This window comes from Cyanistes caeruleus, chromosome 4 (genome assembly GCF_971803275.1).
Source record: "Cyanistes caeruleus chromosome 4, bCyaCae1.hap1.1, whole genome shotgun sequence".
In the NCBI taxonomy this organism is placed as follows: domain Eukaryota; kingdom Metazoa; phylum Chordata; class Aves; order Passeriformes; family Paridae; genus Cyanistes; species Cyanistes caeruleus.
This window is the reverse complement of record NC_141704.1, coordinates 80905355-80928526: the sequence shown is the minus strand read 5'-3', so window position 1 is coordinate 80928526 and position 23172 is coordinate 80905355. Positions and strand designations below refer to the sequence as shown.

The following is a 23172-nucleotide window of genomic DNA, read 5'->3' as shown; positions in this document are numbered from 1 at the left end:
AGCCTCATCAAAACAACTTGCTGCAGTGAAAACAGAAATTAATCTGGAAGCGTCACTCAAACTCTGAATTTACAAATGCAACCACATTAAAACACACTTTGCATTTTGCTGAACAGTGTCCAAAAGCCAATTATATATTTGAATCCCATTTAACATTTCCTTTTTTAACACTTCTTTTTTTAACTCCAGATCTTTTGAGGACATCCACACATTCATGCCATCACTTATATTCATTGCTATAAAAAGAAACAAGCATGCACTATGGAATTTGGTGACTACATAGCCCAAAAAGAGGAATTTTTGAGATTCAATATCAGAAGAGTAATTCAGTTACCTCTGAGAGCTCTCCCAGTAATTGCTGTGAGGAAAATGGAGTAAATCACATCAAATAGTATTGTTAGAAAGGTAAAAAGTAACTGTCTCACACATCACTCCTGAAATTTCACACACATTAGCAATTTAAACTAAAGGAACATCAGTCTTAGTAATTACCTCTTCTTACTGGGAAACTAATAGTGAGTTATTCTAAAATTCTTATTTTGAATAGGGAACAGAGTGCTGGCAGCAAAATATACACATGTGATGCCATATAAGCAGCCAGCTCTTTTCAGAGCACCTACCCAGACAGAAACCTAGAAACTTTTCTATTGATAGAAAACAAAAGCCAAGGAAAAGGCTGCCAATGGATTGAAGATCATCAGGTGAATGTAAACAACACTTGCAACTGTAGAAGAAGAAGAGTTAAGTGACAGCAGGCATTTAAAAAGTGCTTAATTTTTCTAGCTGAAGAAATGTTGGCCAGCTGAGCAAATGAGATGAAGGCTGCTGCTCTCAGACATGGACTCACAGAAGGGTTTGGGTTGGGAGGGATTTGGTGGCTCCATCTCACTCCAGCCTTCCACCATCCCAGATTGCTCCAACACCCATCCAACCTGTCCTTGAGCACTTCCAGGTGCCCAAATGTCCAAATGAGCATCCAAAGCTTCTCTGGGCAGCCTGTGCCAGGGCCTCACCACCCTCACAGGGAAGAATTTCTTCCTAATATCCAATCTAAACCCATCCTCTTTGAGATTAAAGCCACTGCCCTCAGTTCTGTCACTCCATGCCCTTGTAAAAATCTCTCTCCCTGGACAATCTGCTGGCTAGCTACTCACTGATTTCCTCACAGCAAAAAGAACTATGAACAGACCTGGGGTTTATTTTTCCTTCTTCCTCCTATTTTTATTTCTTTTAAGACTTAATTTGCACTCCTCAATTCACGTGAATTGGAACAAATGCTTTAAATTTGTGGTGATAACACACACACACTCTCATTAAAAATCTGGATATATCATAGAAGCTTACTGGGACTAAGTTTTGTTTTTGTATTTCTTGCCAAAAAAATCATTGTTTTTACAGGAAAAAAAAAATTAAGTCCCAAAGCTGTTCTCAACACACTACAGGCTGCATCTGGTGAAAAAAACAAGATCCAGTATGATTCAATCTATTTTTAATGGAAGCAAAATAATAAGTTTGAGTAAAAATGCTAATGGTACCAGCCCTAATTCCTGAGCAGTGTAAAAGAGTGGGAACAATATATTTTCAAATATATTTTGGCATTAAAAAAGGGGAATACACATATCCAAACTATGGGAAAAACAGATGAAGAAGCACTGGAAACAACCAACTCCAGTGTTAGCGCTGGGGAATGTTCTCATTAAGTTAACACAGACACAGAGCTTTCAGTTTTCTCTCTCTCTGAAGGTTTCAGTGCCACATTCCTGTTTGCACAGGGCCACGAGTCCACCCAGAGGGCTGCAGAGAATTCAGCCTCGGTTTTGTCAACAGCACTGGGGCTTGGATCTTTCCCTGGGACTCCACTGAATGGACAAGGGAGAACCAACCACTCATCTTCAGCCAAAATCAGGTACCCAGGACTGGAAGAGAAAATTTCAAGCAGGGTCTTTTGCCAGAGTTTACTTTGGTGGGTTCAGCTATTATGGAAACAGCTGCCTACTAAAATCCCATTAAAAAACACCTGAGCAGTTCATTTGTGGTTTTACTGAATTTACAGGAAATTTAGACAGAGTTTACTTATTCAAATTGTTATTAACTAGGATTAGTTCCCTGTTTCTTAAAAAACAAAATAGAAGAAAAAAAAAGAAAACATGGACAAACTGCACCTTATTAAACATTTACTCTCTGCCTACGGATTTTGTACACATCACTGATGATACAACTGTATCACCTCAGAAAGGGTGTCAGGAGATTAATCAACATGCCTACCAATATATACAACTCTAACCTAATGACATTCTTCAAATTTCATTTTCAAGAGTGTTAAAACAAAGGTAATAAAATGCACAGAAAATAGGAAAAGCTATGATGAATAGTATTCATAGGTTCACAAATTAAGAAATCTTAAATTTCTTAATTACAAATTAAGAAATCAGAGTGCTTGGGAAACTCTTTATGTTCATATATAATAGATGGTGAAATAGCAGTGCTGGCTCACTATAAAAAAAAACCAAATTGATTAAATGACCAACACCCCAGAATCTCTGATAAACAATAGTAGAAAATAGAATTCAGCAAAATGATCTTCTAAAAGTACAGGAGAAAAATAATGTTACAGGAGCAAAAATACTGTTTCCTGGAACTAATTCAACTGACCAGAAGACAAACAGTGTTACAGGCTCTGACTCACAAAGATAATTAAATAATTGAGGTATTGCTGGCAGTGTCTTGCAAGTGTCACCTCAGTCCTTTCAAGTGACTATTTGGGACCTGGATCCTGAAAGGAACTGAGTTAGATCCTGAAAGGAACTGAGTTAAATCCTGAAAAATCAGGATTTAAAGTAATGTGTCACTAGGTCGCTCGTTAGAGGTCAATTGGCAGGGGGACAGAGAGAGCAAAAAACACCTTCAAGCTCTGAGAATAATTATGATACTGAGATATCCATCTCTCAGAGATGGGGTGTCTGTAGCACAATCAGGCATTCCTCCCTTCAAGGCCTCAATTCTTTCTGAAATAACAGCAATGTCTCATAGTGCTGTTGTGAAAATAAATGGATTTATGCAAACACTTCTCAACTGAACCCTGTGTCCATCACTGGGAAACAGACAAATGAGAATCTCAGGAGTGCTAAAATTATAATAATCACCACGAAGTTAAAACAGAGTTACTGACATGTCTTGGTAAAGACTTCATTTATCCTGTGCAATTCATTATATTCATAAATAATTTCACAGTATTTCAAGCTCCCATTTGAATATGATCAATCTGCAGAATAACCTGCAAGAGGGCAAAGTAACAAACTTATCTTAAACAGTATTCCCTGACCCTAATTTTCACAGGTCCATGGAGAATGCTTTGTGGAAATGATTATTTTATTTTATGCCATGTCCTGTCATTATTTCAAACAGCAAACTTCAAACCCTGCTGCGCATTACAGAGGAATAGTGTGAGAACCTCTACTCAAAACTCTGCTCAGGTGGCAAATTCCAAACACACAAAATAACATGCACAGGAAGGAAAGAAAACCAACCAAGCCAGATTTTTAAATCAAGATTGGAAAAGCACTCTAGGTTGCATGCTTCACCACACAGGCAAATCCACAATCAATGCAGAACGAGCCAAATGCAGAATGAGGCAAACACTTTGGGGCAGGAAAGCTCAGAAATAGTCTGATTCAAGCCCACCAAGATCAAAAAAGGTCTGCTACATTATTTTGCAAAGCACTGTGGCATTTTTGGGTTTTCAGTCATCAGCTGGAACATGCACACACAATGAATGAATATTAGATTCGTTTAAATTATTTAACTTCAAGCTTCAACAGAAGCTTCAACTTTGACTTAAAACTCTGATTTAAAGGCAGGCCTGGAATTTCTGCTTAATCCAAACTTATTTGCCTAAACTTTCAAGATCATTAATAAAAGAAAACAGGAAAGAAAGAGGTCTTAAAAAATATAACTTCTTCTTTTAGTAGCTTCAAACCCCCTTAAATTTTGTCTAAAAATACATATTACGACTTTATCCTCTATATCCTTACTTGGGTGGATAATTGTGCTGATTTAAGAATATTTTAAAGTAATTTACCCTCTAATTCTGTTCAACATATAAAAGAAATAATGACAACAAAAATATTAGTTCCACACCAGCACATGAAAGAGAAAATTAAAATTAGGTCAGAATAATAGAGTGCTAGTGATGCACAGACATAGTAATTGAAAAATACTTGCTTTGTGAATTCAAAAGCAAATATACCTTCTTTTTATCACTCCAAAATTACAACAATTAAATAAATTCAAGACTGGGGTAGAGACACATGAAGACAGAAAATAAAAGGAAAATTAGAGTTCACTCTTCTAGGTAAAACAAAGATGACCCTACCTTAAATAATTCAAACTCCTTCTTTGGCATCAACAGCTATCAATTCACAAAGGATATTTGCAATTAAAATAAAGGCATACACATCCATTAGGACTGAAGTTACCACCTCTAAGAAAATAAGCAGGTGAAAAAAAAAAAAAAAAACCAAAACAGAGGAAAAACATTTTGCTGTTTCTCTATCAACTGCATCCTCTCTGAAATACAAACATCACCTTCAGCCTCTACAAGAAATGTGAATTTAAATGTAAATGCAAATTTTTTGGGATGTATCAGTGGAACACACAGCTATTTCAGCCTTGCTGTGACTCTCTTCCTCCTCCACGTGCACACCCTGACACTTCCAAAGGAGCTTTTGCTCCCAGGATGGGCAGTACCTGGATGGTGCGGGTGTAGGCAGGCTCTGGCCACCCCTGACCACCTTCTGCGATCCTCAGAGGGTCCAAAATGTTGTTTGGCACAAAGCCCGTGCTGCCACTTTTGTTCTGGACCTTCCACCACTGCTTTCTGTCATCCAGAATCTGAAATAAATTGGTAAATTAATTCCATATCTTTTCTGGCTTTCCTCCTGCTGTACTTAGGCTGTGAATCATTTCAAAACAGAACCAGAACTTTGCCAGGTTCTGTGCCTGCCAACGGATCTTGCACAGATGTGTCCCTGAGAAAATCCTGCATCTTCCCTGATACTCTGCATGGTTCTACTGCACTTTTCAAATTGGGGCTCTCAATAAAGGTCATCTAAGTGTGCAATGAAGTTCTGTAAAACTCAGGGGTGTTCTGGATCAGACAGTGGAACAAAAATCGAATATTTGCACAGAGATGCTGCCATCCCTACAATCCTCATGCCGTTGACAAAAGGAATAAATAATTGCTAATAACCCAAGAAAAGGCAGCTCTAGGGGAGCACAAATATGGAGACACAACACTTCTTATCAAACAGGGAATGGGAGCAGGATGGCCAGGAGCAGTCAGAAGTCTGAGTGCCTGCCCCACATTCTCTTACTCTGCATTTTCTCGTTTTGTTGCTCCCTGCCTTCCAAATGTATCTCACTTTCATGGTGCCACATCCTCTTGGAAAAGAACAGTCCTTCACTATACCCCATATGTACACAGATAGTTATTTAAACACTACTTAATATTTAAAAGCAACACTAGAGAAGGTGGAAGGAGCACACAAATGTATTTTGAGCACGGATCTGTACAGCACCCTTCCCAAGTCAGCAAAATTGACGCAAAACAAACTAACTGAACTTTCCATACTAAATCAAACATTAAGGAAAGCCACACTGTCCACAGGAAAGGCACCCTCAGCTCTGAGTAGCAGCAGAAATTTTTGTGTTGTCTTTGCAGACAAGATTACCTCCACAATCTCTTCTTTCATGACAGAAAGCTCACTGTTGTTCCTTGCCACAAATTCGTACTTGCATTTGGCGTATTTCTTGCTCTGTGCTTTACCGTGTGCTTCGTAGTTTCTGCAAAGCAAAGATCAGACTGTTGCTCAGTGAGACTGTCAAGTGACTAAAACCACAAAATGCCCTCTTTGAAAAACCTGCAAAAACATTTTTTTAAAACAAAAACCTCTCAACCATGGTAAGGTGCTGTTGTAGCCCTACCTATTCATAATACACTGATTTAAGTGCCAAAAAAAAAAGTACAAATAAAACAAAATAAAGAGGTGGCTGAAATACACAGAGCTCAAGAACTGCTAATCTTTATCAACTTGCTGCTTGCAAGATGTATGAGAACAACCTAGATTAGCAGGTGCTATTGTTTCAAAATAAACATGTACTCTATATTTAGTTTGTTTTCCTACAGAAGGTTAAACAGTCATTTTAAACAAATTATTATACTTAGGATATAATTGGCAGCTTGGACTTTGTATGAAATTGTGTTTCTAGTTTTCATCACAGATAGTTTCAAATACATAATAGATGACTAAATTTTTGCCATCAATGCTAATGGAGTTAAACTCTAAAAATTGTTCACCTATTGTAGATCAATTTTCTTAACTGACCATGAGATACTATCAACTTTAACAACTTCAAGTCACTTTTATCAATTAAGAATGAGAAATAACTTATTGCCAGCCACACACAGGACTCATTGTAGACCAAGGCATATCACAGTAAGCTCTGTTATCTTTCTGTTTCCATGAGGAAAGACCTGTCCAGAATGCCTTTGGTTATTCTAGTAATAGCTAAGGAGCTTCTACTTGCTTTGATTTTTTCAGTCAAAGTGAATTCAATTCACTTTTTCAATTGAGAAGTCCCCAGCCCACAAAACCCCACAATAACTTTATACACTCACTGCAAATTACACCCAACAACATCAACCCATATTGGACAGTAAAGAAAACAAACAAACAAACAAAAAACAAACACATGAATAAATACATAAATAAATAAATAAACCCTAACAGGTAATTAAAACATGAAGCAATCTGTGGCTGGAAATGCTGGGTACAAGGACACAGCACAGGGATATGAACACAGGTGGTTGCTGCTGCTCTGTAACTCTGGGTTCCAGGTGTGCCTGGAGCAATCCAGCAGCCCCCTGGCTATTGCACGGCTGTGGAGAACTGTCTCACTTGACTTGAAGAGCAGAACCAAGGAAAAATCATATTTAGATTGAAAGATTATTTTGAAAGAAGGACAAAACACTAACAGTATTTAAGGAGAGAGTGAAAAGCAGGGCATGGCCCCCAGCCTGAAGAATAGCTGTTATGAGGCTGAACGATGTGTGAGTAATACCAATTCTTCCTGCTACACCCTTAAAATTAATATAATTTTGATTTTCTCACTGTCTCAGAGACATGACTAATGTAGCTCTGACAGTACTTTTACTTTTAGGCAGCCTTTCCAAAATAATTTCAATAACTCTGTCATCCTGTTTTGTCCACACCTAACTATCCTGATTCCTTCAAAAAATACAGCTCAGGAAGAATTTTATAAAATGTCTAGATTTTAGTTTTATCAACCCAGCAACATACCTAGTACATGGGCCAGACAATGGATGCATGCTTCTGAAGAGACCCTAATTATTCAAGCCCAACCTAATGAGCCAGTTTACTCTGGGCACAAATATTCTGATCACTTCCCTCCATCCATCCTCCTCTGTGTTTCTTACTGCCTATCAGATTTACCATAATTTCAGGCCTCAGCTCTCTTCTGTGCACTGCCTGAGAGCCTGGAGGGCTGCACAGACATTTAGAGAGCTTTTCTTCAAATGACAGTGAAAGCCAAACTACACAGCCAAAAAACTGCTACCTTGGAACAGCACAAAACTTGCTGAAAATTATTCAGCGGCATCAGAGCTCCTGATACACCTAATATCCACTGAAAGTCTAAGATTCTGACACTTCATTTGCATCACCCAAGGGAAGAATGCTTTACATCAGCGGTGAGAAACAGGCACCACTACAGCAGGTCTCATTCCACAGCTTTCCAAAGATTAATTTCACCTTTCATGAGCTGCTTCTTAGAAACATCCATTTCTCTTTACCCCCAGAGAGGAGGCTTGGATAGCTCCTTCAGTTCCACACAGTTCCCTGATACCATCAACAACTCTTTCTCTAAAACTGGAGGCAAAAACACTTTTACATGGAATATTCTTCCTCTGAAAGGACAAAACAGGTCTTACCACATTACAGGAAAGGAATTTAGAGGGCAGATCATCTAGATTTCAAGATGACTGGTCCCAGGACAAGAGTGCAGCAGGCAATCAAGTTTGAGAAAACAATTAAGGGATGATTACTCTGCTGCTGTTGCTATGAAGAATAAATCCAAAGTTCAGGAAAATAATTGTGTCCTGAACATCACATGGGAATTGGCTTTTATGCAGATTAATAACAGGATCTTTTAGCACATGGCTCAAAACTAGGGGTTCTGGAAGGGTTTTCATCACAAGAGTTATATTGAGGATACTTTAACCACCAAGTTGATCCCAAAACTTAGCTTAAACATCTCCCATGGCTCCTAAGACAAAACACTTTTCATATAGTATATATGGGATATGGTTTGGTGCAGGAGAGCAGTTCCAGTGCCTCTGTACTGATCTGCTTCCACAGTTTGTGCTGGAGTAAATTCTCCCCAAAGACAAGGCCAAGGATCTCTGCATATCATCTTGTCAAGTCATTCAGTTTTAGGATAAAATGCAGAGGGTGAAAGAGGATGTGCAAAAAGACACTGTTTACTATGCAAACATTTCAGAGCATTTTCTGCAACAGCTGAAAGGGGATGGAGGAGACAAGGTGTCACTGCTCTGAACGTGGGTATTTATACACCAGCCCAGAAAACAAAAAGCAGGAGATGACAGAGCACTAAGTGAGCAGCCAAGAAAATCAAACAATCAATCAAAATGAGAACAGGTGAATCTCAGAGCAAACTTGTCATTCCTTATAATTCTGAAAAGAGCAGAGAGTGTATTTAAACATGAAACAAATCAGAATTAAAATCTGAAACGAAGTGGGTGGATTCTGTGTTTGCGATTGGGTTGGGACTCCGCTGTATCATTTTTGACAAAAGCAGCAATTTGACAGCATAGATAAATGGGATATTTCATAGAAATGATACAAAAAGACCCTTAATGACACACTTTAGACAAAGAAAAGCAGAATCACTTCCCCAGCAGAGACAATGCCACAACCAGAGACCGTCACAGACCCCGCCACCCCAAGAGCAAGAAGTGGGGACAGTTTTCCACAGCCCCACGGCCGATGCCAGGTCAGGGTTACCTATCTACATGTCGGCTAACAGTTTGCTTAAAGGCAGCCACAGCTGCCCCCTGGTCCAGCAGAGGCCCTCTCTTGTACACCGTGTTACTGAATGCATACCCATCCGCCGGGGGGTAGTCGGGAACGCCGGGAGGCTGCAAGACAAAAAGGGAACAAAGCCACCGGTGGGTTAATGTCATCCTCCCCACAATTCCTGCACCCCCCAGGGGCCCTGTCAGCATTCCCCCATCCTCAGGTGCTGCCATGAAAAGTTAATAATTTCTGCATTTCAAGTGCATAAAGGAGATCAAAAGGAGGAGAATAAAGGGATTTCTATCCCAGCGCATTAATATTGCAGCGGATGCTCTTGAGAAAAACACTTCTCTGGGGCAAGGGCCGTGTCATCTCTCAGATATCACTACAGCAACTTATAAACAATGGCTGAACTGCTTTAAAATAAACTGCACAACTTTCAAATAAACTGCTCTGAGCTTCTGCTCTGGATTTACACCTCAAGCCACAAAGCTCTGGGCAGCCAACAGTAGGTCTGGGCAAGGAATGAAGTGAAATGAACACCCTCATAATAGGACAAGGATCATACATGTCACACCCTCACTGAATGTGGCTGCAGTCCGTGTAGAAAAGCAAAAAGGAGGGTGATATTTGGTGCAATTATGGATTTTAATTAGGGAAAATAATCATACTTTGTCACAAGCACATATGTAAGAACATTCAAGAGTTTAGAATTTTGTTTTCTTTTTAACAAAAAAAAAAATCTTAAATTTAGCATTGACACTCCCCTTAGAGGCAAAAATTATCTTAATCAGCATTTCCAAAAACGAGACAAGGTTTAACATTCCATTTCTGCGTATAATGATATTGAAATATCTAATTCTATATTCTTATATTTTTATATTCTTCCCCTGTACCATCCAGCTGCACAGGTTAGACAGGCTGAGATTCACCAGAATTTGCCAAATCTTGAAGCTTGGAGTGTTGTGTTCTTTTGAGTTTTTTCCTTTGATGTTTTTGCTTTCAGCTTATTTTTTTTTTAATCTCTGTTTGTGTGGCTACAGAAAAGGTTCTCACCTAATCTCTGCCTCCAGGTGCCTGATGTGGCACCCACAGATACTCACTTTGGGGACTGAGGGTTCATGGAAAGCAGTTAAACCCCACAGAACTCCCCACACAAATAGAATATTCTTTCAAACACTATTATCGAGACATTTTGGGGAAAAAAATCTCCTGTGTCACCTGGTTTGTGCCTTACATCAAAGGAAGCAGGAATTCAATACTTCACACACAAATTATTTGCATTGCTTTAGCCTCACTGGACACTCTCTGGTGGTTGTTCCACCACTATTTCAAGTCCTCACTGCTCAACTGCCTCCACCTTGAACCCCTCTGCTAGGAGCTGCACGAGTGGCTGGATCTTAAGATTCAGGAATTCAGGAATAGAAAGAAAAAATGAGTTTTTTAGGGGTGGGAACCTCCAATACACTTTTCCTGATTCCAGAGCCCTGCCCAGCAGGGAGAACAGGGCCATGAATCCTCTCTCCTCTCCCTGCACAGCTCTGCACAGACAGCCTTGGTTTTGGGGAGGGAATTCCAAACACTTCCAATCTCATCTGGCTTTTCCAGTGCTCCTCATTGAACAAACTGTTACAGCAGACTTAAGAATAATTATCCTGGTATCACCCACTCCAGGGAGGTGCTTTTGCTGCAGATAAAATACCATTTTGCACTCAGGCAGCTTTTTCCAGCTGAGCACCTGCAGCATTTCACAGCTATTAAGCAGCTCAGTGCCTTTTCCCCCAGGGATGTGCTAGGGAGGCATGGGCACAGGGAGCCAAAGTGCCAAGGTTAAATGTTTGCCCAGGACCTTGTGGGAATCAGAGACAGTCATGAAACCAATGCCTGACATCCCAGGATCCAGGCACACAAACTGCTTCAATGAACTGGGAGATTACTATTATTATTATTATATATATATTTATTTAAATTTTTTATTTTATTTTTCTTTTTTGTGTATGTGTGTGTTTCTTTTGAAGGTTAAGACAAAGAAGTTAAGCTGGCATAAACAGCCACCAGTGCATATAAAAAGGCTGAAGTGAAATCAACTCCCTGAAGCACAAACAACTGAAATACTTTAATATATTCTCCCCCTTCAGATTTGTTTGAGGTTACTGTATAAATAAAGAACATGAAATTCTTAGACTCATCAGAAAAGAAAAATTAATGATCTTTGTTTAATACTACTGGAAAAGTTTCAATACTGTTGTCATTATTATTATTATTATTATTATTATTATTATTATTATTATTATTATTAAAAGGAACAATATAAAGAAGAAAATACATGGAAATGTAGATCACTAGTGAAAAATGTTTGATGGTTTTTGGGAGCTCACTAGGGAAGGAGTGTGACAGCAATAGCAAAAGCTACATTTCATATTACTGCACCCATTAACTTCACTAAATGCTTTTATTCTCAAAATGAATCACTAGAAAGAACTTACTTTTTATCACATTTATTCTTGTTTATCTTGTTAGGCATAAAGCCATACACTGCTTTAAGTAATCAAATATGTATCATGGCATCCTTTGCTTGGCAGGGTTTTTACCAATTTTTTTGTCTCTATAGCTGAGTAGATTTTTTTTTTTTTTAACTAACAGGGATTTTTATTTTTTATAAAAATAAAAGTTTTCATGTGACTGGGAAGCTTTGGCTGAGGAGGTTTTGCTATCTCAAATTACACAATTGATCTGCAAGAAAAACAACATCCCAAAACAGCCAATAATAATTCCCCAAGATAGAAAGACTCTTAAGTGAACCTAGGAAATTCTTAGGTGTGTTCCCATCTCACAGATGACAAAAGGGTACCTTGGATTAGCTAACTCTAGATTTAAACTAAAACCAGTATAGAAAAACAAAGTAAAAATTTAAATTAAATCTCGTGTCCTCTCAACAAAAGACAAAACCTTCCAAAAGGAAGGATTTGTATGTTTAAAAAGGCAATGCCCATTTTTTGTTAATTAAAAAGCAACAAAATCCACATATAGTCTTAAAATTTTCACAAAAATAGAAACTCATTTTCTGATAAATTCTATGGAAAAAGAAGGGATAGAATCTTGGTTGGGAAACAAAGGGCTGGCTATAAAGTTGCTCAGAAAATGCACCCTGGTTTCTCTAAAGGCTTTGGATGATGCATATTTCCATTCTTTAAAGAGAATAACCTAACTTTTGCTAAATTTGTGACATTCCTTTGAAGAAAAGTTTGGGAAAATGTTTTATACAATCATTTTCCTCAACAGCAAAGGTTTGTTTTTTGTTGAAGTTGGCCTAATCCACATGGTATTGCCCTGAGAGCAGCTCTGAATATTTATAAGCAATACAGTGAAAGAATCAATAGATTAACAAAAGGAATAGTAAGTTCCACACTGATGAATTAAGCCCAAAATTCCACCAAAAAGGGGCAGTTCCCTTCTTTTAGATTGTGTGCCTGTGCTTGGCAGCTCTTCAGACATTGCCCAAAGTATTTATGCTCAGAATCAATGGGATCTGAGAGCAGAGCTCAATCAAACTCAACCTTAGAGGCTTGGGTTGTCCTCCCAGCTGAGGCAGGGAGTTCAAGGCAAAAAAATAAAATAATTATGTGTATATATATATATATATATAAATATATAAAAAATGTATAAATATATAAATATATATAAAAATATATAAAGTATAAATATAATATATATAAATATAATATATGTAATATGTAAAATATCATATCTATTTTATATTTATATAAAAATACATATATATTTTATATTTTCCTAATTGCATTTTTTGCTGGCTGAACAGGTATTTGGTTTCCTCTAACTTCAACGTGAAGTCTGAAGAGCTTCCACTGACAGAAACATGGAATTTTTGGAACTCCAGGAATGCCCCAGGATATTGCCCTCAGGAAGGAAGGGGTTGGTGTTAATTATTTGATTACCAGAGAGCTTTTGCAGTAACCTTGGGATAAGCAGTTTATTATTTAAGTAGAAGTTGGAAGAGACCCATTTATGCTGCCAGCCACACCATAACTGTGCTCAAAGAGGGGGAGAGAGAGTGGAAAGAGGGGGCCAAGAGCATGAGAGCAATAGGTAATTCAGGGACTAGAGAGAGAGGGGCAAGAGGGGGGAAATGAAGAGGGATTAAGAGAGCTAAATTCTTGTTACAATACATCATATCTTTATCTATGGAGAATATTCTAATTCCCAGTAACCAACCAGCACATGACACACATTCTATAGAATTTACATATAGCCTATAAGAATTACTACATTACCATACAGTGTTACATTTTAAACTCTAAAAGCTACTCTTCAAATTCTTCTCTTGCTGCTTGACCTTTGGATTCTCTATCAGTAGAAGGGTATTTTTCAACCAACAGGGATTCTCCTTCAGCTGGCTGGGCTATTGTTCTTTGGTCATATAGTAACTAGCACTCAGTATCCTATAGCTCAAAGCTAGTTTTCATTTCTATTTCAATTCTAGGATTCACATTTTCAGAATATTTCGTTAAACAATCATATTCATAAGGTTTTCCTGCTTCATCTTCAACAACCCACCTCACTTGACAATCTTTTCATCTCTTGCTTGCGCTGTTGCTCTGCCACGTTTGCCACAGACTCAGCCAAATGGTTGAGTTCCTGCTCCTTTGGAGCTCCTGTGAAGTTCAGCAGAGGAGGCTCCCAGCCATTTCGGAAACGAGGGACGTACGGGGGAATAAAATGCTCTTTTGGCCATTCAGCTCTGTGTGAAAAGCAAATTAGAAACCTCTGTCAAGGGCCATGTGAATGCTGGTCTAATAGGGTTCCCGTAAATTGAAATTCTTCAGAATTGTTATTAGTATAGAGGAGAGGGTGGGGTTACAGTACAGGCAGAAACATGCTAGAACAGGGAGAATCAGCAGAACACATTTCCTCCCTGCAGTGCCCTGCAGAAGGAACTTGCTGCTTCTGTAAGGATATGTCACAAAGAAGCATCATTTGTAGCTTCTCACTTACAACCTTGGTTGATAATACTGAACACAAGTGTCTTTCTCCCAGGAATCTCTATTACATCAACATTTTGTTCTGATTTGCTCTATATATTAGATTTTTCCTCACCAGTTCACGATTCTCACATCTATGAGTAGTGAATTCCATCTATCACTTTACCTGTTATAATAAGATATTTCTACAAAAAACCTCTGAGATCATCAAGGCCAACCTACAGTTACAAACACCACCATAAAAAAAATATTCTAAATACCCCAAACCATTAAAATTCACTGATACAGCTGATTCTTGGAGAATTTATCTACTGATCACCTATGGGCTTTGTGGGCTCCAGAAATAAGAAGCCCAAATGTGCTTTAAAGAGTCATAGTTTAAAGAGTGCTAAAACACAACAAACTTCTGCCTAATAGCAAAGGATGTGAGACAGAAGATACAATCACAACAAATCTAGGACTTGTTTTAATGGGGAGAAATATTGCAATGCTCTATTTGTATGAAGCACCTAATAAAGGCTTCAGAGAAACAGCCAGCTTTGTTAGAACAGGTGTGAAGCTTAGGGGGCCTAGCTACACCAAAACCAAAATAAACAAGTAGCTTTTAAAGATTAAAATAGATTTAGATTAAGATTTAGATATAAACCCCACCCAGCTCTACATGCTCCAGGACCCAAGAATTATCATCACATTTGCTGTTTTATAGTCTGGATTGATCTTTATAAAATACTGTGCTACTTTTTCAGAGTTCCATTAGTGTTCTCTGTTGTAACACCAAGCATCTAAATCAATGCTTTCCTGCCCTGCCTTTGCACTACACATGACACTCTGTCCCACAATATAAATTACTGAGTCTTCAGATTGGAAGCAGAAACAGGAATGTACATTACAGGTTTTTAACAGGCTCAAAACCAAGGATTTGCCAATCACACGAGCAGCCAGCAATTCCCAGCCTGTTGGGCCTGGCTTGGTCAGTAATCCCTGATTTTATCATTCCCCTCTCCTGCTGCATCCCACCCAGCCCAGGGTACCTCTGGATACTGAGATCAATCACACCATCAATTCTAATCCACACAGATCAGCCAACTACATTTTAAGTGCTCCATTCTTCATTACCAAACACGAGCTATTTCTCTTTCTATTACCATTTTTTTTCAGAATGGACAAACAAATGGAGTAGCTCCCAAGAAAGAAGCCCATTATTTTGCCCAGTGATCCATTTTCCCTGGCTATGAGGCCATTTCCACTCCTTCCATGCAGCCTTCCTTACACTCTGCAGCTTTTAATCAACCAAATAATTAATAAAATAATTAATAATAATAATTTTTAAAAAATCCATCTGGTAGACATTTGTGTTCCAATCTGAAATTTGGATGAATAAACATAAAAAACATGCTGCATTTCCAGCCCAAGTGATTGCATACTTCATCATCATCAAATGCACTTATCTACCACAGATGACAGAGTCAAAATGCACTTTGCTAATTAAAGATTTTTCTTTTGAATGCTCAATTCACCTAATTTCAAACTACAGAATTACCTTGAACCCAACAAATGCATAAATAAGTGAACTTTCAGCTAAATCACAGTGAATTCATTAAATGCAATGTGTAAGGTATGCACATGTGGCACAATTCAGTCAAGAAACATTTTTTTATAATTATAAACATTTTTATAGCATTATGATGCTTTTAAAGAAGACATTGCAAATTTTTAACTATTAATAATTATTGGAAATTGAAAACAGATATTTGTAGCTATTATTTAATATTTTGTCACTCTTTATTGCATCTTCAAATTGTTTTTTAATGAAGTCCAGATAGATGGGCTGGAAAAATAATGGTGAAAAACAACTGGAAACATGCAAGGGATAGCTCAGAAAAAGATACTCCAGAAGATTATGTCAAGAGGTTCTGGATATCACTGACAAAAAAAAATTCTCCCTGCATTTTGTCTCTCCTTGAGATCCCAAATCTGAGTCAATCTAAAGAGTTCCTCTCCAAAACCTTCAAAGAGTAGTTCTCAAGGGTCCAAATCCTAACAAAGTAATATTGAATTTATCAGGGGCTGGATAACCTGGTTAAGACCATGTTGATAAATTTGATTTTAGAGAATGCTCTCTGAAATCTGATGATTTTTTCCCCACCTGGCTTTGGTCCATGAATCACCCAGGGACATCCACAGCTGTCCCTCCTCGCTGGTGACGGTGTATCGCAGGAAGTCGATGGTGTCTTTTGTCAGGAGGGGGCTGAGCACTGTGCTAGCAAGCTCTGGACCTCCTGTTGTCTGCACCACCTAAATCCAAGGATTAAAATAATGCCAAGAACACACAGGTTGTCAGTAAGGAAGCGGCTTGTCAATTTATGTTATCTACATGAATGTGAATTTATGTTATCTGCTGCTAGGAAACAGTCATTACTCATAAAAACATACCCCAGAAGTAAAAGCCCCTCTGAGAACCTGACAGGGTGTCTTGATGTCCTAAAAATTAACTGAACTATTTATTTCTGGAGAACTGTTGCTCTGGTCACCATCCATTTTTTATTTAGACCCACTCTGGGCAATAATATTTTTTGCTTTACTGATCAAAGCCACACATACTTCCATTAAATATGCTTTCAACTCTCCTCCTGCATTATGTAGAGAACCTCAATTTTTTGTATTGCTAGTCAAAAATTATAATGGGAAACTGTAACACAAGGCTAAAGATGATTTAAATAAATACATTTAATAGAAGGGAAAATATGCAGAAAATGAGATAAATTGTTTTCTAAAGAAAACCTCATCCTGAGATACAAACATTTTCCTTACTTATTGTCCAGGGACACAACATTTCAATCTTGTTATCATTGAAAAGGTTACAGAGCATATAAATACAAGAGTTCTGAAGGTAAACACTTAGAAAACTGTAAAACCTTACCATATGTAGTGGGGTAAAGAGAAAATGAACCAGATCAGCTGCACTAGGATTTTGGATATGGAACTTCAACTTGGCCTGAAGGAATAGAACAAATGGTACATTTTAAGAAGCATTTAACTATTAAGACAATAAATACTTCAGGTAAGAGTGGCCATCCTGCTCAGGTCCACCTAAGCCCAGTGCTTGGCCTGCTGAGTGCCCATCCATCCCATTGCTCTTGTCTCCATGCATATTTTAGCACCTATCATGCAAAACAAGAAGTTCCACAACCAAATGAAATGTTTTGTGGAGAAGCATCACCTTTGGAAATCTGACATCTCTTACTTTCATTAGTATTCTGCAAACTCTTCCAATAAAACTAAATTGTCTTTCTCAATTCACTTTTTCCTAGCAATGCTCATAACCATTTACAGACTTATTAGATTATTCCTGAATCTGGTCATTTCCAAGCTGAAGTAATTCCTTCAAGCATTCTTGTCCACCCTGCACCTTCAATTTTGCTACACTGGCCAAAAAATTCAATCCAGGTGACATAATGGCATACTGATGCTCTTTGTTAATGTTCTGTTGTCCTTTTTTTTCCCCTGATGGGTTTTGCCATTTGCTTGGTTGATAATACTGAACACAAGTGTCTTTCTCCCAGGAATCTCTATTACATCAACATTTTGTTCTGATTTGCTCTATATATTAGATTTTTCCTCACCAGTCCATGACTATCACATCTATCAGTAGTGAATTCCATCTATCACTTTACCTGTTATAATAAGATATTTCTAGAAAAAAACTCTGAGATCATCAAGGCCAACCTACAGTTACAAACACCACCATTAAAAAAAAATATCCTAAATACCCCAAACCATTAAAACTCACTGATACAGCTGATTCTTGGAGAATTTCTTTTATCTACTGATCACCCATTGGCTTTGTGGGCTCCAGAAATGAGAAACCCAAATGTGTTTTAAAGAGTTATAGTAGTTTTTATTGCATCTTGCCATCTGTTCCTCAAACTGCTTTTGGCTACCCTTGTTCTGCTTTTTACATCCAACTGTCCCTCTAAATGAATAAAGGAGGAGGAGGAGGATGTGTTTTTGCTTCTAATAACTTCCTATATGTTGCTCCTCAGTCATAACAACCCAGTCCCAGTCTATCTGAAGCTTTTTGACAGATGGTAGGCATTTCTAGAAGCTTCCAGCATGAGATTTTAAAACCATTTCCATTCTACTCGAATATATTATTCTTCTAGCTACTCCTTTTATTTTTATACCAGATTCTTCATTTTATACAGTTCTCCTTGCCTGGCATAAAGCACAAATTTCAGGCTTTTGTTGCTCCTGCAAAAATGCTGAAGTGAAGCATTGTTAAAGGATTGTCACAGCACAACTCATCAAGAGCAGCACTAGAACCACGTCCCAGATGCTGCTGAGCATCAAAACAAGAGCTGTGACTTCTCCTGCACAGAACAGAAAGATTCAAAGATGCACAGATTTTTTCTTGGGTAAAAAAAGATCTAATTGAAATGCAGAATGCAGTAAAAAGAATGGAAAAAAAACCCTGGACATGACATCTTTTACTGAGGACATGCAAGTTCCAAGATATTCATCCTCCCTCAAAAGAGCAATCCCTCAAGGTCAGAACCACGACACTTGATGCAGCCTTTTTTTTTTTTTTTTTAAAGGATATTTTTAACATGTCTAAATATTTCCTACAGCCCTGCAATCAGAGCTCACTCCCCAGGAGGAGGAAAGAAGCTGTTTTGATTCAGTGGATTCAAGTGCAGTTTTCCCCACTGGCACAGCCTCCCCAGCAGCTGGAAGGGACAGTCAGTGTCTGACAGCAAATGCTTTCAAGGTCCCACGTGCTGCCTCCCTTGAATAGGAGGCTGCCACTTGAAGAAGAGGAGATGCCAGCAGAAAGCTCCTGAATTATCATTTTGGCTGACTGAGAAACTGTAAGGAGACAGCAATTTGTTGGATGGAATGTTCTGAGGCCAGAAGCTCCTGGGTGATGATGGCAACAAGCACAGGGAGTCTGATGGGCACAGCAGAATAAAATCAAATTAAATAAAATCAAATTAAGGCCGCAGCTGGTGATGCTGGCAAGCACACAACAGAACTGTGAGCCCCACAGACCTTTCTAGGAATTCTTTTATGATTCAAAATCAAATTTCCCAAGTAAAAGGCTTTAAAGAACCAGGGAAGGAAGATGCTGAACACCAAATGTGTCATCTAGGCATTGTGCAGAGAAGCTGAGGAGCAGCATCCCAAAGCTCAGAGGCCAAGCTAGCCCAGAGGTGGCCAGCCCTGGCCTCCCATCTCATACCCATGAGCTGCTATCACTTACCAGAAGATTGAAGCCATGCTTGAATTTTTGGAAGCAATCAACAAATTCATCTGGAGGTGGTGGCTTTGCACGGAGAGTAAGAACACCCTCTGGTGAACAGAAGGAGATTTTTATACACCCTTTTATAGTTATATAGCTTCCATAAATATTCCAGGTATAGTAAACAGCAAAACACACAAGAAATTTACTATCTTACAGAATTTTGTAAATATAGAACCAAGGCAGGAGCAGATTCTGTGGTCACATCTCTAATTAGTCATTCCCCACTGACTTCAAGCAAATGATTTTCACAGGTTTCCCTCTAAGCATATACTGCATAGGAACTTTTGTGCTCAAATTGAGAGAAAATTGCTACACTAATTAATAAAAACCACACAAAAATACATTTCCTAGCTCCTTCAATGATCCTGAGAGAAACAGAAAGTGTGCACTATGAACTCTCACCTCCAGGTCCTTTCTTTTTACTTTTTTTAGTTTTCTTCCTCTTTGAAAGCTCAGCAAATGCTTCAGCAGCTTTTTGTAGTTTGGTAACAAAATACTCTATGTCATCCAAAATATGGTTCAGAATTTGCTGTGGGAAAAGAGAAATTTAAATTTAAAGAAAAGTAAATGTTTCTCTACAGAATCTATAGCAGAAATACTCCAGAAATTGAAATGTCCAGACTCCCAGACACCAATAGCTTCCATGGAACAAATTCTATGCTGGAACATTCCATATTTAGATTCCTTGTGTTTTTAAGTTTACATACCCATATAGTATTTCAATTTTAATTTTTTTAAAAATAAAGGTCCACTGGAAGTTTTTAAAATTTGTTAAGCTCAGACTGCAATTATGCAATTTATTTCCACATTACATTTCTACTGAGAGCACAGGAAAAAAATCTCTTTTATTTGAATGGACAGCATTTTTGTAAAGAGTATAACTTCCTAATCTCCTTTAGCACTAAGTATTAAGCTATTTGGTGAAGCTCTCTACAAATTAAGCTGTTTGTGGAGAAGTGCTCTTTGAAGAATTGATTTCAAAGAGCAGCTGGAGAAGAATGAATGAACCCTGGGAGAAAACACAAAGACACCAATCCAGCAGGTTCCAACACACTTTTCTCAAGACCCTCTGATGTTGCTGAGGGCAAAATCAGAGTGGAGGAGTAGAAAGTTACAAATGACACATGGGGCAATATTTGATCTTGTATATACCATAGAACATGCCAAATATTGTTGCTTAAATGCAGGAATGCTTTAAGTTATAAATAAACATGCTCCACCTCTCTTCAGAAATGATCATGTTTATTTTCCAGGTGTTACACATATTCAAGTCCTGCTAAATTGATGGAATTTTTTAGCTTCACATTGTTTGCTGAAATCTGTCTAGTTAAAAAATTAAAATTTATATTTCCAGCTCTTCACAGCAGAAAATTTGTCATCAACATTCAGTGTGTTTTTCTTTCTTTTTAAAAAAAGAAAAATTCAGAAAAGAAACTGCCACCTGTTCGTTTTAGATCTATCACAACAAGCAGAGGCTGCTTGGAAAGCTTTTCTCCTGAATTTCTCATGTGGAGAAAAGTCTTCCCACAAAGGAGAGCTGCAAAATTTCACAGACATGATGAAGCATCATGTGTAGCTTCTCACTTACAACATCTCTGTCGATCCTGGCTGCTATCATCTCTGCTGTTTCTTCCTGCTCATGGTATTGCCTGTGCTTTTCATCTGCAAAGAGGACAGAAGAGAATAAGACATGCATATTTGTGGGATTAGAATATTATTATATAACAATCATAAAATATAAACAAATATTATATTATATATTATATTATTATATTATATTATATTATATTACATTATATTACATTATATTACATTACATATTATATTATATTATTTCTTCTATAATATATAATACATTATATATATTCTATATTATAATATATATTACATGATATACTATATAAATAATCATTGCATATTACATGTAATTAAATTATACATAATCATATATTATAATGATATCTATTATTATATATATACTAAAGTATATATATATACTTTAGTGTACTTTAAAGCATCAATTGTATAGAAATTGTTATTTTTGTATATATATAATTATATATATATCTATAAATATATAAACAAAAATATAGCTATTTCTATACAGTTGATGCTTTAAAGTACACTACTGTAAGAAAAAGATGGACAAAACTCGACCATTCCCTTTGCAAGGACTCCACACAAGCTGAAAATCTTACACCCTAATGCCTGATCCTCTCAAGGCTCACAAAAAAAAAGCTTCTGTACATGCTTTTAGTCCACTTAACTACATAAATGAAGTTAACTGCAGAAATATGGTACCAGGCTCTAAATTAATAAACAAAATTCAACACCAAGTGGCAGATTATAAATACAACACAATTAGGAATCATCCCATTTTGGAAGATATGCTGAAAGCTACTCCAGTAGAAGCAAGCAAGCAAGAGTGCAGCGACTTTGAAGACAGTTCTTATGTAAAAAGTTATTAGCAAAAAGGGATGCCAAGTCTGGAAACACAGAAAGGAGAGAGAATGATGTGATAGAACTGATATTTCCAAATAACAACACTCAGATTCAATGACTCTTTTGAAAATAACAAGGGAGATTTTTTTGAGGAATTACAAGTTTTCCATTTTTAACCCTGCACTGCATTTGTGAACAGGTGGGATTTCAGTAAATACATTTTAGGAAAGACCCACCTGAGGGGAATAAAAGGAACTGCAGGAACTTATGCCCATAATTGGTCTGACAAGACACAAAACTAATGAAATTTTTCTGATATCAGAACTCAAGCAAAAGAACAAGACAGCCTTTATTCAAAACAGATTTAATACTGTAGGCACATAGATGAAATAATTCTTAGCATTTCAGATTGCCCTGAATATTTGAAGTTGTTTTTTTTTTTGCATAGTTGTGTACTTTGTTGAGTGATATAGAAAAATTTAATGAAACAAAAATTATAAGGAATCTAAGGGTTTTTTATGGTACAGTTGTGATATCTATTATTAAAAGAACCAAAGAAAACAAACTAAAAGAGGCTTCATCTTAACTTTTTTAGTCCATTTTATAGAAGGAGCTTTATTCTTTCTAAAGAACTTTTATTTTTAAAGAAATCTGATCAAAATGACAACCATCAAACAGAGGAATCCCAACCCATTAAGAATGTTACAGCATTTCCTAGTTAAGGCTTAAAAAACCACCCCAAGAATGCACAACAACAATAAATAAATAAATAAAACCCCCAACAAACTAATTAGCCAAAGCTGCCATTATAAAGATAAATATAAATAAATTATGCTGATCTCAGTTCACCTTTTAATCCATGATTATACTTTTTAATTGTCCAAAATATCCCTATTGTGAGGAGAACATCATTAGATTACTGTGTTACTGTTCCCACCTTCACAAAAAAACCTCAGATTAAAATCTGGGACTCACACCCAGCTAAGCACAAGTAAAAGAAGCTCTGCTCAGTGAGAGGAATGAGGGATTTGTCTTTAAAAACAAGCTGTGGGTCTGCTGGTAGATAAAACTAGCACTGAGAGATAAACAATGGGATGGATTCCACTGATTGATGAAGGGAAAAAAGATATTTGCCTCTACAAACAAACTGTAGGTTTGCTGGTAAATGAAACTGGATATTGAAAGATGAAAGAGATAATAGGGAAACACCATAAATTCCGTAAGAATTAAAAATTAAGTGGGAGGGTTACACATTAGAGGGGAATCTTAGGTGTCAGGCGTTCTGGGAAGTCTGTGCCTCTCAAGTACCTCAGCC

At 37.4% G+C, this 23172-nt stretch overlaps 1 protein-coding gene across 14 annotated transcripts in view; it reads right to left on the bottom strand.

The window, feature by feature from the left end:
* The window catches only part of EPS8 (EGFR pathway substrate 8, signaling adaptor), a 129619-nt gene that overhangs the window by 11837 nt on the left and 94610 nt on the right, over positions 1–23172 (bottom strand). For 10 of the 14 annotated variants that reach the window (XM_023925535.2, XM_086886002.1, XM_023925544.2 and 7 more), the window contains 9 exons: positions 21004–21077; positions 19818–19944; positions 19374–19462; positions 17034–17108; positions 16260–16408; positions 13689–13872; positions 9102–9235; positions 5730–5841; positions 4747–4890 (listed from right to left, as the gene is read on the bottom strand). In XM_023925535.2, coding sequence (XP_023781303.2) covers positions 4747–4890; positions 5730–5841; positions 9102–9235; positions 13689–13872; positions 16260–16408; positions 17034–17108; positions 19374–19462; positions 19818–19944; positions 21004–21077 — 1088 coding nt within the window. The remainder of the gene's footprint in view (positions 1–4746; positions 4891–5729; positions 5842–9101; positions 9236–13688; positions 13873–16259; positions 16409–17033; positions 17109–19373; positions 19463–19817; positions 19945–21003; positions 21078–23172) is intronic. The other 4 variants (XM_023925572.2, XM_086886007.1, XM_086886008.1 and 1 more) reach the window with 1 other exon arrangement.